This window comes from Lagenorhynchus albirostris, chromosome 19 (assembly GCF_949774975.1).
Source record: "Lagenorhynchus albirostris chromosome 19, mLagAlb1.1, whole genome shotgun sequence".
NCBI lineage: Eukaryota > Metazoa > Chordata > Mammalia > Artiodactyla > Delphinidae > Lagenorhynchus > Lagenorhynchus albirostris.
The window spans coordinates 24,289,155-24,305,653 of record NC_083113.1 but is presented as its reverse complement, the minus strand read 5'-3'; the positions used below and the strand labels follow the sequence as shown (position 1 = coordinate 24,305,653).

General features: G+C 39.8%; 1 protein-coding gene across 1 annotated transcript; it reads left to right on the top strand.

Moving 5' to 3' along the window:
- The first annotated feature begins 246 nt into the window (after positions 1 to 246).
- DNAJA2 (DnaJ heat shock protein family (Hsp40) member A2) lies at positions 247 to 14,227 on the top strand. The gene is made up of 9 exons (XM_060130372.1): positions 247 to 437; positions 2,072 to 2,131; positions 2,428 to 2,651; positions 5,102 to 5,182; positions 5,423 to 5,556; positions 7,359 to 7,555; positions 11,414 to 11,558; positions 11,681 to 11,808; positions 12,378 to 14,227. The coding sequence occupies exons 1-9, from the start codon at positions 360 to 362 to the stop codon at positions 12,567 to 12,569; spliced, it is 1,239 nt and encodes a 412-aa protein (XP_059986355.1). The 5' UTR covers positions 247 to 359; the 3' UTR covers positions 12,570 to 14,227.
- The last annotated feature ends 2,272 nt before the right edge of the window (positions 14,228 to 16,499 follow it).

The window sequence follows — 16,499 nt, the reverse complement described above, 5'->3', positions numbered from 1 at the left end:
CCCCCCTAAACGCCTCTGGAGAGAGCTGGTGTCACGGAGGGTAGCGTGCAGACTTAGTTATCCCGGTTTCTACGCTGGACTTCGCCCAGCGGCCCAGAGCCTCAAGGCAGTAGACCACCTCACCCACTTCCTCAGCGCCCGAGACGCCGCCACCACCTCGGCCGAGTGCTCGAGGCGGGCTCCGAGAAGCAACGTCACGGCGCGCCGTGCGTCGGTTCAAAGGTCGGCCCTGCCCCCGCCTCCCCCTCGCTGTCTCGCTCGGCCTGCGCTGCCGCTGCCGCTGCCGCCGCCGCCGCCGCTGCCGTGGGCCCGGCTCCGCTCCGCCGCCTTCCTCCCTGAGCGCTGCCAGGCCGGCCGCCATGGCGAACGTGGCCGACACGAAGCTGTACGACATCCTGGGCGTCCCGCCCGGCGCCAGCGAGAACGAGCTGAAGAAGGTATTGGGGAGCGGGCCGCCCGGGCAGGGTGTGAGGGGCGCAGGCCTGAGCGGCTGGGACTGCCAGGCCGCGCTGTGGGGCGGCCCGCTAGCCGGCGGCGGCGGGCCCAGGCTGGGGGCCGGCGGCGAGACCGGCCCGCCGCGGGCCGCGCACTCCAGCCTCGGCTGACCTTGGGCCGCCGGCCCCGCCCGCCCGCCTACAGATGCAGCAAATAAAACCCACCCCTGAGCAAACACGACGAAAACGCTTCCTTCCTCCCTCCCCCGGCGGGCGCCGGAGGCCTGGCGCTCTCGGGAGGCAGCTGCCTGCCCGGCCCTCCCCGCGCCGAGGTCACCACCCTGGAAAAACAGGTTGGACCGAGACGCCCAGCGCATCCCGGCCCCGGGAGAGGAGTTGACCGCGCCGCGGACGTCGGCGCCCGAGCCGCGTCGGGGCTGGTCTGGGGCCTGGCGGAGGGTCGAGGCCGCCCCCGCCGGGTGCCTGTGGGAACTTAGGGATGTTTCCTGGGAGCCGCGGCCGCGGAGCTTCTCCCCGCCTTTCTCCCTCGCCCATTGACCCGGAGGTGGCGTGGGTCTGTGTCTGGGTGCATTGTTCTGTGTGGGCAGGTAACCCAAATGTTATGTGCTCGTTTCAGGAAAAAGCTGTGGGTCCCAGCCAAACACCTGAGCGTACACTGACTAAAAATAAATAGAAGGCCTCATTATCGCTGTTTGCATTGCTGCGAATCTTTTATCTCAGGATTTCAAAGCATTTGAGGCATTTGATTAAGCCACACAGCATCTTCACGGGGCTTAGAGTATCCGAATTTGTAAGCTTAGAAAAATGAGAATGCTCCTTAGGCAGTGGGACGGGTGCAATTGAGAGTAAAAGCACTTCCTGTTACCTTACCGGAAATGCTATTCTGTGTTACATAATTCAGGTGTCTGAATGAACGCTTAAGTGCTTTATATCTCAGCCACCCAAATGTGTGCAGCTTCACTAAGACCGAGGTCACTCCAGTTAAGACCCCAATCAATCCACCGTATGAAAATAAACCATGACCTAGGAGCTTGTCTTGGCTTTTTCCTGATGCTACAATTAGAGGAGCCATCGTGAGCCAGATTCTTACCTTAGCTTAATTTTTTTTTAACATCTTTATTGGAGTATAATTGCTTTACAATGGTGTGTTACTTTCTGCTTTATAACAGAGTGAATCAATTATACATATGTTCCCATATCTCTTCGCTTAGCTTAATTTTAATAGTAGTGTTTTTGCAGGCTGTAGAGCTTAACAGTCATTTCTCTTTAGAGTTAATTGGAGTCGTCTTGGTCTGCTTATGGGCCATCAAAGACATTTGACAATAGTGAAAATAGGGGATTTTTCAGTATTTTGTTTTTCTCTGTGGCTTTGTTTCATTGTTTGTATCTGGCTTTAGTATAACTTGTTTTCAAGTATAACTACTGTCTGCTTTGTTATTAGTGAGAAAACAATATTAAGATGGAATATGCCCAACAATGCTAATGAATAAAGAATATTTTGGGAGGTTATGATTTTAGAACATTGCTTCTCAGAAAATTGGATGTTACGTTAGTACTCACAAATCTTTAAACTGGTCTTTATATATAACCTTTTTTTTTAAAATCTTTTATTGAAGGCATACAGAAAGTTAGCCAAGGAATACCATCCCGATAAGAATCCAAATGCTGGTGACAAAGTAAGTTATTTGAGACTTTTTTCCCCTGAGATTTCTGTTTTAAACTTAAATCGCCCTTCTTGGGAAAAAAGGGAATGTTGTAAGAAAAGTCCATTTATTCCCACAGTGCCAAAGTTTTATGTTAAGAGTATTTTGGTTTTACAATGGGAATACTAACATTCGGGGCAGTGGTAGGTGGTAAATAGGACCAGAATCAAACCAAAGGTAACTTGTAACTTTTCTTTTAGAATTAAATGAATTCTAGATTCCTGTAGCTTTTTATTTGTAAATCCAATTGTTTTACTTTTTCTTTATAGTTCAAAGAAATAAGTTTTGCATATGAAGTACTATCAAATCCTGAGAAGCGCGAACTATATGACAGATATGGAGAGCAAGGTCTTCGGGAAGGTAGCGGCGGAGGTGGTGGCATGGATGATATTTTCTCTCACATTTTTGGTGGGGGATTATTCGGCTTCATGGGCAATCAGAGCAGAAGTCGAAATGGCAGAAGAAGAGGAGAGGACATGATGCATCCACTCAAGTGAATATCTTTTTTCTTTTTTAAAAAAAATGCTAAATACTTTTTTTCAAGTAGAAGTACTCAGTAAAAGAGAAGAGGCATCAAAAAATACTCTGTCCATCAGGGAAAAAAAAAAATCTTCCATTTACCATGCTGTCCTCATTGGGTGACTAAGTTGAATTTAATAACCTGAATGTTGGTATTTTGCTAACAGATCTTAAAGGATGGTTGGTGTTTTTACAGAGTAGGAAGATTGATTTGGTATATGCTTCTGAGGCTGCTTGTTTTTAAATTTTCAATTATGAAGATTCTTTTCTTTGAAGTATTTAGACCTCCTGAGTTACTTTTTATTTAAAAACTTACAAATTGAGTGACCATCTGGCTAGTTTGTTAACATGTTACAGTAACTCATTACTTGTTCCTCAGTCTGAACTGTCCTAAATTGATTTCCACTGAGCTTGCTGGCCTCAAGCCTGACATTAATCTGCCAACATATGAATGGTACCTGACCTTGATCTTAGACTGTGAACCCAATATGAAAATAACTATTTTACTTTGCAAAATTTGTGAGATCTTTTGTCCCGTTAACTTTTCATGGACCAGTAATGGTTATACTAGTAAATGCCAGAGACTGAAGTTCAAGTGTTTATTTGAAATATTTCATAGTATCTAGTTTATACATTTGAGTAGGTAAGAGGAAGTAAAGTGTAATTTGTTAAAATTTTCCTGTTATTACAACATTTCATTTTGGATGGCTTTATAATATTCCATTCCATCATTTATTTAATCATTCCCTTTTCTGTAGGATGTTACCAGTTTTTTCCTATCATAAATAGCGCTGCTGTGAGTATCTTTATATACAGCTTTGTCTCTCCTTGGCAGAGATTCCTGGGCAGGCATCAGTGTTTTGAGGCTGATAAATATAACTAAATTGCCTTGTAGAGGACTGTGCCAGTTCAGCCCCACTGGTGGAGAGTGCCAGCTTCACTAGACCATTACCCACATTTTTCCTTCTTTTGCCATGTTTGTTGAAGTGAAGATTTTTCTGGCCTCTTACACAGCAGTGTTGCTTACTAATTGTAGTTTAATATGTTAGGGGAAGAAGACCTACCTATCATGTAAATCGTTGGTTAAAGGTTCTTAGGAGGAGGTTAAAGCCTGATGGAACCAAGTGCTTTGGTCTAAGGTCTAGATATGCCGTTGTTTGGAAGTGCTGGTAGTGTTTTGACCATAAATGTTTTATTATACTGTCTAGAATGTATAAAAGATAACAATTTTGAGAAAGTTTGAATGCCACAAAATAGTATAGGTGCTTTGCAAAGCACATTTAACTTCTTTTGATCCTCTATTTTTTTTTTTTTGCGCGGTACGCGGGCCTCTCACTGCTGTGGCCTCCCCCGCTGCGGAGCACAGGCTCCGGACGCGCAGGCTTAGTGGCCATGGCTCACGGGCCCAGCTGCTCCGCGGCACATGGGATCTTCCCCGACCGGGGCACGAACCCGTGTCCCCTGCATCGGCAGGCGGACTCCCAACCACTGCGCCACCAGGGAAGCCCTGTTCCTCTATTTTAAAGTAGACTTTTACCATTAAAGGAGATTTAAAAACACCATGAGAAAGGTAAAACCAAATTAAATGCATTGCTTGCAAATTGTAAATAATATTTTTGAGACTTTTGATGTATATAGATTTGGAAATGAATGGTCCTGCAGTTCAGATATGCTGTATGAATAAAGACGAGTTGGGTTTTATCAGTTGGGATTTTTAATAGGCTTTTTAACTTGGCCATTTTGGGGTCATAGACCCCTTTGAAATTTTTGCAAAAGTTGCTCAAGTTTTGGTTATAATTCACTGCGTTTTTCAGACATCTAAAACTTGCTGTAGGCTCTCTCTTGGAAACCTATTCTTCTCATCTTTCACACTCTAGATAAGGCCAATTTTTTTTTTTTTTTTAAGACATATGCAATCTAATTGTCTCCCGTAAATTGTAATGTAACTTTGTAGCGTTTCTGAATTGTCCTTGAAGGGGACAGAGCCTTATAGTAGAGCCTGGACTCTGGAGCCAGACTGCCTATGTGATCTTGGGCAAGTTACTTCTCTGTGCCTCAGTTTTGTCCTGTAACATGAGGATAATAATTTTACCTCATTCAGGGGGTTGGATTAGGTGGAGGTCTTCTTGAGGCCAGAAGAAGGTGTGATGTTTTGAGTTTGTGCAGTTATCAGCTTTATCAGGAAATGCAGCACAGTAAATTATTGGCCTGATCCTTTAAGTTCTGGCTTTGAGCAACACATATATTGTTTATAGCCATAAACAATTTGAGCTACAAAATAAAATCTCACTCAGTTGATTTATGTAAGATGTTCTTGAATTCTTTGTTTAAAAGATTATAGTGGAATTTGCTATATCAGCTATCGTTTATATCTTGAATTTAAGAGAACTTGGCAAAATTTGAACCTAATTCTTTTCTCCCCAGAGTATCTTTAGAAGATCTGTATAATGGCAAGACAACCAAACTACAACTTAGCAAGAATGTACTCTGTAGCGCATGCAGTGGGTAAGTGTGTTTTCTGGTTATGAAATGAATTTCATCCATTCTTTCAGTGGCGCATTGAGTCCATATCAGATAAAAATTGTTCATGATTTCAAACTGACTACCCAACCCAGAACACTTTCTGATACCTCTGAAAGTCTTTAAATACCAGTCATTGGGCGTTGAAGATGAAGGTGAAAAGCACAATTCCTATTTGTCATGGCCTAGGGGGCATATTCTAATTTATACTTTTGCTTGCTTTAGCCAAGGTGGAAAGTCTGGAGCTGTTCAGAAGTGTAGTGCTTGTCGGGGTCGAGGTGTACGCATCATGATCAGACAGCTGGCTCCAGGAATGGTACAACAGATGCAGTCTGTGTGTTCTGACTGTAATGGAGAAGGTATGCATGCCAGTGTTTCTCTGCTTTTATGTTGGATGGATTGGGAATGCAGAAGTTGGAGAGGCTTACAGTTTTTCTTTTTCAACGTGTGTTTGTATTCATCTTATTAAAGATACAGAGGGTTCTGAAAGAGAAATGTAAAAATATTTCCTTATGTATAGGCCCAGTGAACACAGATAAACAGTAAACTTATATTATGTTGAGTGAAATGTTAGTCTTTTTTCATTCCAAAAAGATGGGGCAAAGTTTTTTGTCCCTTTATATTTTAAAAAGTTATATTTGGTAAAAGAGAGCAAATTGTTTAGTTCTCATTCTGATAAGTGGAGAATTTTACTGTAAGCTTTAGTTAGCTTTTGAGGATAGATTATTGCAATTGAAGCTCTTTTTACAGAAGTAAATATTTTAGGCTTTGTGGGCGCATGTTTTCTGAAACTGCTATTCACTTCTGCCCTTTTAGCACTTTTATAGCCACAGACAATATGTAAACAAGTGGGCATGACTGTCTTCTAGATAAACATTACTTATAGAAACAAGGGCATGCCCATTTTGGCCTGTGAGCCTTAGTTTGCCAGCCCTTGTTCTAGAGCAGTGCTATCCAAAAGAATTTTTCTGTGATGATGGGAAAGTTCTGTGTATGTAATGTCTAGTATAGTAGCCACTAGCCACCTGTGTATGACTGAGGAACTGAACCTTTTTTTTTTTTTTTTTTTTTTTGCGGTACGTGGGCCTCTCACTGTTGTGGCCTCTCCCGTTGCGGAGCACAGGCTCCAGACGCGCAGGCTCAGCAGCCATGGCTCATGGGCCCAGCCGCTCCACGGCATGTGGGATCTTCCCGGACCAGGGCACGAACCCGTGTCCCCTGCATCGGCAGGCGGACTCTAAACCACTGTGCCACCAGGGAAGCCCTGAACTTTTAATTTTAATTATTTTTAAATTAAATAGCCACATTGGCTAGTGGCTACCACATTGGGCAGTTCTAGAACATCCTTTTCCAAATTGCTTCTGGCAGAGACAAGATAATTTGGAGAAGCTGCATATCATATTCCCCTTCTGGAGCGTCTCAGGGCATTTTACCTTATTAAAGTTGCTAACAATTCCCACTCTCAAGAAATCAGAATTGACTGAAATCTTTTCCCATGTGCCATTACCATTTTAAGGAACTGGTGCTTTGCAGAACATGCTTTGCAGAACATACTTTCCAGAAGCAGTGTTCCTGAAGTCACTTATACATGTCATCTGAGCATTAAAGTGTGCCACTAATCAGCCATCAGAAATTGATGGTATTTTTTTTCACAGTATACTATATGTACAGCTTTTGTTTTATTTTATTATAGCACTGATCAAATATTTCAGAAGAATACATAGAAGAAAAAACTGTTAGAGTTATAAAGGATGTTTAAATCTTTATTTGGGTTGTCTCTCTCCATTGTTAAATTTAAATGAAACTAAGACAAAAAAATGAAAAAGCAGTTGTAGAAGTTCCAGCATCCGACCACCCATTTTGTTTGCTTGATCATTAGGCTTTGTTTTAACTTAGGAAGTAGAGTCAGGAGTTAAGAAAATATTGTTTAAGATACTTTATACTCTGGAATAGAGGAGACTAGGTAGCTGGGTCCTTTAGGTAACCTGCAGTAAGATGTGAGTTTTTGTTATTAAGAATGATATTTCAATCAAAAGTTCAGGTAGCAGTTTAAAGACATTCAGGAAATTTATTTAGTGAATAAAGGCATTATCAAGACCTATCTTACTTAAGAGTGCGGTAGAGTACCCTTGCTGGAAGTTTGAATGACCTCTTTTTCCAGGGGAGGTAATTAATGAAAAGGACCGCTGTAAAAAATGTGAAGGGAAGAAGGTGATTAAAGAAGTCAAGATTCTTGAAGTCCACGTAGACAAAGGCATGAAACATGGACAGAGAATTACATTTACTGGGGAAGCAGACCAGGCCCCAGGAGTGGAACCAGGAGACATTGTTCTTTTGCTACAAGAAAAAGAACATGAGGTAATTTCCTTTTTGTTTGTTTTATTTTTGCCTCAGAAGACCAGAAATGGGTCTTGTATGCAAGATATAGGTTAGATCAGTTTGAGTTTCCTGAAGCAACACTGAACATAGGTGAAGTTGTTAAGTCCTTAGGCTGAGTTCATAAGAACTGACTTCTTTAGTAGACCAACAAGACAGGTGCTGTCAGAAGCACTGTAGAAGGAGTTGGTCTGGGTCCCAGCTCTGCCATTGACTGGCAGTATAACCTTAAGTAATCCTGTTGTGTCTGTACCTCGGTTTCCTTATTTATGAAAATAAGGGCATTGGACCAGATAATCTAGGCAGCCTAGGTTTCACTGTGAAACTCCTTGGATGGTTGGTGAGGGCTTCAGTCCTCAGTACTGCTCTGTTGACTTGTTTTACATATTGGGTATCTATGTGAGCTTTCTTGAAAGAAAAGGTTCTGCGGTTTTTTAAAAACATTTTATTTTTAAATTTCTTTTTTTTTTTTTTTTTTTGGCTGTGCTGCACAGCTTGTGGGATCTTAGTTCCCCAGCCAGGGATTGAACCTGGGCGCATGGCAGTGAAAGCACCGAGTCCTAACCACTGGACTGCCAGGGAACACCCTATTTTTAAATTGCTCATTGACTCTGTATTGTATCCATTAATGTACATGGCAAAATGTACTGGGCTGATGATGTGGCCTGGTATATGTTATTTTGATTATACCATTGTATCTGTATTTTTTAAATGTGCGATGGAGTATATTTTAAGTTTTTTGTTTGTTTTTTGATTTGGACCATTTTTAAAGTCTTTGTTGAATTTGTTACAATATTGCTTCTGTTTTATGTTTTGGTTTCTTTGGCCACGAGGCATATGGGATCTTAGCTCCCCGACCAGGGATTGAACCCGCAACCCCTGCATTGGAAGATGAAGTCTTAACCATTGGGCCACCAGGGAAGTTCCCTAAATTCTTGGATGTAGAAGCATTTGACAGGATTCTGGCTTTGTACTTGATCGCACTGCCATTTTGAGTTCCTTTGGAAGCATTTAGATTACAAGTCAGCCGCCTTTTTTAGTTCACACCAGAATTTTCTCCCATTTGATGGTGATTTCTACAAATGAAGTAAATTTTAAAAATCACTTCAAGAATCCAATAGAGATTAAAGCCATATTGAGATGCAGATTCTGGGAATTTGATTTGATTCATTCCCTCATTAGATTGTGGCTTGCTCTCCTAGACAAGCCTTTCTCAAGGTATACTAGTCGAATTCATTGCCTCAGCAAAGCTGTAAATTGCTATATATCTTGGCCTTTTGTGAATATTGCCAAACCTACCAGTGGCAAGGGTCCCTAGATTGCTTTTGTTGTTGTTTTTTTTAAGGAGTAATTTCTAGAATTCTGCCTTAGAGTGTTATGGATTAAAATATTCTGTAAGAATTTGGGATTTTAAAAAATAGAAATCACTGACCTTGGAGACAAGGGACTTAAGTTCTGGCTCCCATTTATTAGCTTTAGCTTCCCTGGGCTTGGCTTTGCATACTAAAAAAAAAAAAGTCATCCCTCAGAAAGATGGTATAGAATCAAATGAGATAATGAATAAGCTGCTCTTCTTTCTTGGGGCTGTGAGGAGGAGGCATTTGGAAGTAAATCACCTCCAAAATTATTGGCAGCAGTGGAATTGCATGGAATTTCCAACAGACAGCAGATGTTACTGGTTGTCTAAAGTAGAAAGTAGAAGATGATAAAGGTTAGAATGGAAGTTCATCTAGTAAGAGGTCAAAGATTGTTCCTTCTTGGTTTTATTGTGACCGGTAAAGTAAATTTGAGCCCAAAATGAGATTTAGGTATCTTGTTTTGTTTATACCACTGAGAATATTCTTAACCTTCTTAAGAAAAATTGATTAGTTTGACTAGTTCATGAACATACTCGTATTTTGTTTGAAGCCCCAAACACTTGTGCTGAAGGAATTGTGAGGCCGTGAGATCAGGGTGGGTACTGTAGCTGAAACAGTGTAATCTTCTGATCAAAAAACAATTCAATTTTGAGAGTGCTGTGTATGCATGTGTATCATCTTTCAGTACTGGTGTGTGTGTATTTTGGTAATCTTGCTATCATGGTGCATTTGTACAGCAAAGAAGCACAGTGGTGGGTAAGATATGGTGATGTTAGTCTCTCTTCTATACTCTTTATTTTTCAGAAATTATTACAGCTTTTATGTGTTTTACTGTCTGGTTCTTGGTAATTTCTCCTCATTAGTCTGTTTTTTCAAAATATCCTGGCCATTCTTGCCTGTTTATTCTCTGTTTGAATTTTAGCATCAAATTGTCTAATATAACCATCCTTCCTGCTGGTCCCCTGCCCCACCCAAAAAAAACCCTAATACCATTTTTTATTGGAATTACTTTAAGTTGAGCTCTCCTATACAAGAACATAGTATCCCTTCATGCTTCCTACTTTTTTTTTTTTTTTTAATTTATTTATTTGGTCTCACTGTGCAGCATGTGGAACTTCCCCAACCAGGGATGGAACCCGTGTCCCCTGCATTGGGAATGCGGAGTATTAACCACTGGACAACCAGGGAAGTCCACTCCCTACTGCTAATATAGCTTTAACCAAAGGATATTTGGTTAAAGATAGTTTTTGGAACAGTAATGTAATGATATGTTCAGAAACACTTTCATTTTATGAACGTGCAAAAGCATTGAAAAGTGCTGCATGAAAGAAACCGTATTGAAGTTAATTTTTCCACCCATTGTGAGAAACAGCTGAGTAAACTCTCATAGGAAATATACATTCAGTGGTTCTCAAACTTTAGCATACATTAGAATCCCCTGGAGGGTTTATTAAAACTACAGATTGCAGGTCCTCACCTTTATAGATTCTGATGCAGTGGTTATGGGATGAGGCCCAATAATGTGCATTCCTAACCAGTTTACTGGTGCTGCTGAGGCTGCTGGTCCAGGACCACTGGTCAAGATAATGGTTTGAGATTAACTTTTCTTCATAGGTAAATTTAGGAGGATAATTTAGGAAAAGAGGATATCTTTCAGATTTCCTCTCTTCTCTGACTGAACCAGCCAGGATGATTCTTTAGAAGAGATAACTATTGTATTGAAAAAAAATTAGGTGACTTTTCACTGCAGTTAATTTTATTTCAGCTTAAATTTCAAAAGTTAACTATAGATATTTGTGAATTCTAATAAGCAAACGTTTTAAGTTGGGCATGTGTGAAATTGGATGTATTTTTCCCTACACATTGAACGCTCATTTTTTAATGTTTATTGAATAACCTTTGCATTACCTAGTCCATAGGCTTATGGTGTAATAATAAGCCAACTTTAGCATTTGTTTTACATTCACCTAAGCAAGTTTTGAATTTTAGGTGAGGTAAAATTTGTTTGTATTTGTATGAAGCATGGGGTTTGAGCCCCTTTACTGGCTGAGCATTACTGGTTGAGCTTTTTTAGTTGAACTTGGGCTTTCACCTTTCCCTGTTAGAATCACATCTGGAGGAAACTCCAAGTGAACCTGTTCTCCAGAATCCCACTGGGCCTTGTACACCTTTTCACTCACAGGCAGTGTTTCGAAATGGTCCATAATTGTAAAATATACCTGGTTCTGTTTTTGAAGTTTCAGTTGTACCTTATGAGTCATTGTTTTCCCAATTCCAATTCTTTCGTGATAGAAGCTTTTAGCATATTACTTGAGAATAGCTAGGTTTCCTTATATAAATTTAGGAAACCTAGGGATGGTGGCAGTTTGGCTTTTGCAGTAAATGGTAGAACTAAGGTTTTGAAATTGATTCAAGGAGCACAGAACAACAGTATGCCTCCATAATTTTTTAAAAAGATGTTTCTGGTGTGCTTTATTTGTAGGTGTTCCAGAGAGACGGAAATGATTTGCACATGACATATAAGATAGGACTTGTTGAAGCTCTATGTGGATTTCAGTTCACATTTAAGCACCTTGATGGACGTCAGATTGTGGTGAAATACCCCCCTGGCAAAGTAATTGAGCCAGGTAAATCTTGATTTTTGCCTGATCCAAGATTCTTTCTACAGTAGGTGACTCAAAAAAATATTGTTGTGCACCTTCTTGGGTAAAATTCTTAATATTTTCCCCTTTATTTACTCAAATAATAGGATGTGTCCGTGTAGTTCGAGGTGAAGGAATGCCACAGTATCGTAATCCCTTTGAAAAAGGTGATCTTTACATAAAATTTGATGTGCAGTTTCCTGAAAACAACTGGATCAACCCAGACAAGCTTTCTGTAAGTGTTCTCTAAATTTAGGCAACAGATGAGTTAAGTTTAATAATAGTTGTATTTCTGTGTCACCTTCCCTTTGTTTTGGGTGCTAAGATTAGATTACACAGTTTATTAATTTGAGTGATTGATGGGCTGTCCTGGTTGTTTTTTAAGTGAGGATACCTGATGTAAAAGTTTATGGGGCCGAGTAGGGAATAGTGAAGGAGTAAAGCAGACTGCGTGTGAGGTGGTGGTGGGAGGATTGGGGCTCCCTGGAGAACAGATATCTCACCTGAAGAGGGCAACCCCCCAGCTTAGCGTCTACTGGTTGTTCATGCAGGAAGGCATGTCTAGTGTGAAATTTTCCAGTGTTTAAATGTTAGCAACTAATTCTGGTTTTTGTTTTCTAAGCAATAGATGGGTTGTCCAAAAGATGTCTACAGATTTGGTCTGTGGATCATCCATTTGTGATCTCTGGCTTAAAGTGCAAAGACTAACTGTCAAACATATACCTTGGATTGTATCAAAAGGGAACTTGATAGTGGATGAAGATAATCTTCCAGCTAACCTTATTTTTCTTTATTTTAATGAAGGAATTAGAAGATCTTCTGCCATCTAGACCAGAAGTTCCGAACATTATTGGAGACACAGAGGAGGTAGAGCTTCAAGAGTTTGATAGCACTCGGGGCTCAGGAGGTGGTCAGAGGCGTGAAGCCTATAATGATAGCTCTGATGAAGAAAGCAGTAGCCATCATGGACCAGGAGTGCAATGTGCCCATCAGTAAACTCTGCAAACAAATTGCACAGGTGGATTTTCTTTCCACACTTGCCTGGTTTGTTTTCAGCGATCCAGCTGGTCAACCCAGATGAACTGATGGACATCTGTTGGTCTATGTGTAACTTTTAAAATTGGTATAGTATCTACAGAGTGTATAATTTAAACTAACCACAAAGCTTTACATCTTCATTTCGACTGTTCTGTAGCAGAATAAAGCACTTGAAAGGAAACAAGACTCCCTTTCACATGTGGGTTATAAGTTTCAGTCCTGGTATCTGTGCTTGATTTTTATCAGTTTTGTGTAGATTTTATGTTTCATATTTTAAATTCAAATCCCACATTGTAAAGTTTGTGTACAATTTGTCCTGAAGCTTTGTGTTTGGCTGCACCTGCATAAGCTGCTACAAATAGAATAAAGAATTTCATAGCCTGTATCTATCATTTAGATGCATGGAAAAATGGGCTTTGCACACAATGGGTTTGGAGCTGACTGGGAACAATGGAAAAAATAACATTAGCTGAGCTGTGGTTGTAAAGTTTGGGGTTTCTCCCCCGGCCCTTTTTTTTTCCTTTTTTTTTCCTTTTTTTTCTTTCTTTCTTTTTTTTTTTTTTTTTTTACCATCTTGTGAAAGGTTTCTGAAACTCAATAATAAAAAGCAGTTGGTGTAAATTACTCTTTGTCTCACATTTTTAGAAGGAAGAAGTATTTTGAACTGTAAAATCTATCCTTAAACTGGAGAATGTACCCTTAGTTCTGGTTCTTAAACAGCCCTTAAAAACCCATTGGCCTGAAGCTTATGCCTCAGGCACATGCCCATTTTATAGTTTCAAAAGATAAAAGAGAGTTTGATATGTTGGTAGAAACAGGCTTTATTGGCTTCAATTAATGCTTTGTAGAGTCAAGGATATCTGAGTTATGTAACTTCTAAGTTATGATCCTGAGCACTGGGGCCAGGTTAACCTGGCCTGTATTTCCTCACCTCACCCCCTTTTTAAAAAAATAAGGTAACAGTAAATCAATATTAGAACCATGTCTGCATAGAACCTGTTAAAATGCTCTGTTTTCATTAAATGTTAAGTTAAAGATTCTCTTGTGTCCATTAAGTTGAATATTTGAGATTGGGGGGGAAGCATTGATTACTATTGTTTTATAGAAAAGTAAGACTCTTAGGCTGGTATGAGAAAAATCAGGTAAAACTACTATGAAAAGGATGTTGTATTGCTCTTCTTTCATCTTCTACTACCTTCTTTTCATTCCCAGAGTAGGTATTTTTAGAACACACTTTAATTTTAGGGAAAAGAGACATCATTTATAGATTTTACATTTGTAAAAGGACAAATGGGAGAAAGCCGAAAACTAAAAATTTTCAATGTATTATGCCATCCCTGAGCCTAATTGTAGTACTTGTAGTTTATTTCTAGGTCTACTAGAACCTGAATGAAAAAAAAAAGGTGTCCTGGCATTAATCAAGGCCTTGAGGTTTAAATTATTGCCCTATCCACTCTACCTCCATTGTACAAAAACTATTTTACAACCAGCCTGGGCACGATGCAACAGCATAGTAGTTTTGTATCCAAGGTTACTTCCCCACAACAACTTTAAGTAAGAAATGCAGTGGCAATACAAAGTTTGTAGCCTTTCCAATAAAGGTTTATAAAACATTAGAGCTGTTCAGTGTAGTCTTTCTTTCAGTTCTACCCAGGTTTTTGGACTACAGTAGAGAACCATATGGAAGGGGAATAAAACCTTGTTAAGGTCTGTTATTTCACTGAGTCTACTGGCTCTACGTTGTAGAGCATCTGTCTAAAGAATAAGCATATATCATCAGTACAAAGAACCTTTTATAACAGCTTTATTGAAATATAATTCATATATCATTAAATCTACTTTTTAAGGAATGTGTGCAGGGAATTCCCTGGTAGTCCAGTGGTTAGAACTTTGCTTCCACTGCTGGGGCCCTGGGTTCTATCTGTGGTCTGGGAACTAAGATTCTGCAAGCTGCGCAGCCAAAAAAAAAAAAAAGTGTGCAATTCAGTGGTTTTTAGTGTATTCACAGTGTTTTGCAACCATCACCACTGATTCCAGAATATTTTCATCACGCCAGAAAAGAAAAATCCGTTAGTATTTACTTGCAATCTCTAGTTTCTAAGTATTTGCCTATTTCAGATATTTTCTATAAAATGGAATCATGACAATATGTAGCTGTTTGTGACGTGTTCATTTAGTATGTTTTCAAGGTTCATTCCTGTCATAGCATGTATTGGTATTTCATTTTTATGGCAAAATAATACTCCATTGTATAGAAATACCATGTTTGTTTACTCATCCATCAGTTGGTGGACATTTGAGTTTTTTCCATTTGGAATAATGCTGCTGTGAACATTCATGTACAAATTTGTGTGTGGACATGTTTAAAATTCTTTTCGATAAACCTAGGAGTGGAATTGCTGGGTCACATGGTAACTGTTTAATCTTTTGAAGAACTGCCAAACTTCCAAAAAGGCTGCACCATTTTACAATACCACAATATATGAGGGTTTCAGTTTTTCCATGTAACTGCCAACACTTGCTGTCTTTTAGTATAGCTATCCTAGTGGGTATGAAGTGATTTTGATTTGCATTTCCTACTACTAATGATGTTAAGCATCTTTTCATGTACTTACTGGCCATCTGTGTGTTTCTGGAGAAATGTCTATTTCAGATTCTTTTCCCATACTTTATTCAATAGATTTTCTTACTTTATAACCTTTTTCTGTTCTAGGACACCATCTTACACTTAGTCATATCTGCATAGGTTCCTCTTGGCTGTAACAGTTCTGATTTTATTTGGTTTTGATTGGTGACCTAGACAATTTTGAGCAATAGTAGTCAGGTATTTTGTAGAATGAACAATGTAATATTAGTATTAACATGTAAAAGTTGATTCTGATAGTACTAGTTGCAGGAATGTATCAGTATGATGTTTAAAAGAAAAACCTGTTTTCTCTACTCATAACACTTGATACTACCTGGAGTTAGACCCCACAGGTTAAGGGCTCAGTCCCATAAGACTGGCTGGTCTTCAGACACCAATCACAAGTCCCAGATTGTCACCTGTACTTTTGACCAACTGGTTATAAATGCAGGGTACCCACAACCCCCTCCTCCGTTTCAGTAATTTGCTAGAATGGCTCATAGAACTCAGGAACACTTTTCTTACTAGATTGATTACCAGGTTATTATAAGAGATACAACTCAGGAACAGCCAAATGGAATAGGGTCTAGGGGTCTCCCCTTCCCAGTGGTCTAGGGGTGGGACCGAAAGTTCCAACCTTCTTACCATATGGTTGGTTCACTCTGGTAAGCAGCACCCCTCATTAATATAAACTCAGGAATAGCTGAAAGTGGCTTGTTATAAATTTAAAGACACATCACTAACCCCTATCAGGAAGTTCTATGGGTTTGGGGAGCTCTCTGCCAGGAACCAGGGATGAAAACCAAATTATTTTTCTTATTCTATCACAGTGTCACAGTGTTATTGATATTTCAGTGAAACGGCTGCATATTATAAACTCTGTCAAGGCACGTGTAAAAGTTATTTCTAATAGTCTTACTTGCATGAGTGAATCATTGTGTACTTTGGGAGAAACATGGGAAACTTTGCTCCCACCATCTGCCAACTTTTTGCTTAGTTGTTCAATTCCAGTATACACGTATGGTAGTATCAGAATTGTTAACCCATACCCACATGGGAAAAAAAAAAAACCTAATCAACTAGAGTACAGTGCTAAGCATAGTTCCTTTTATCTTTAATTTCACAGACTCCATTTCCAAAGTTACTTAGGAAAGGAGCCTTTCCCCCCACCCCCTTCCATGAGATTGTTTCATACGTTTGTAATATAGTTAAATTGTGTGATTGCATTCTACATTCTATCCTAGGAACCACCCCACCAACAC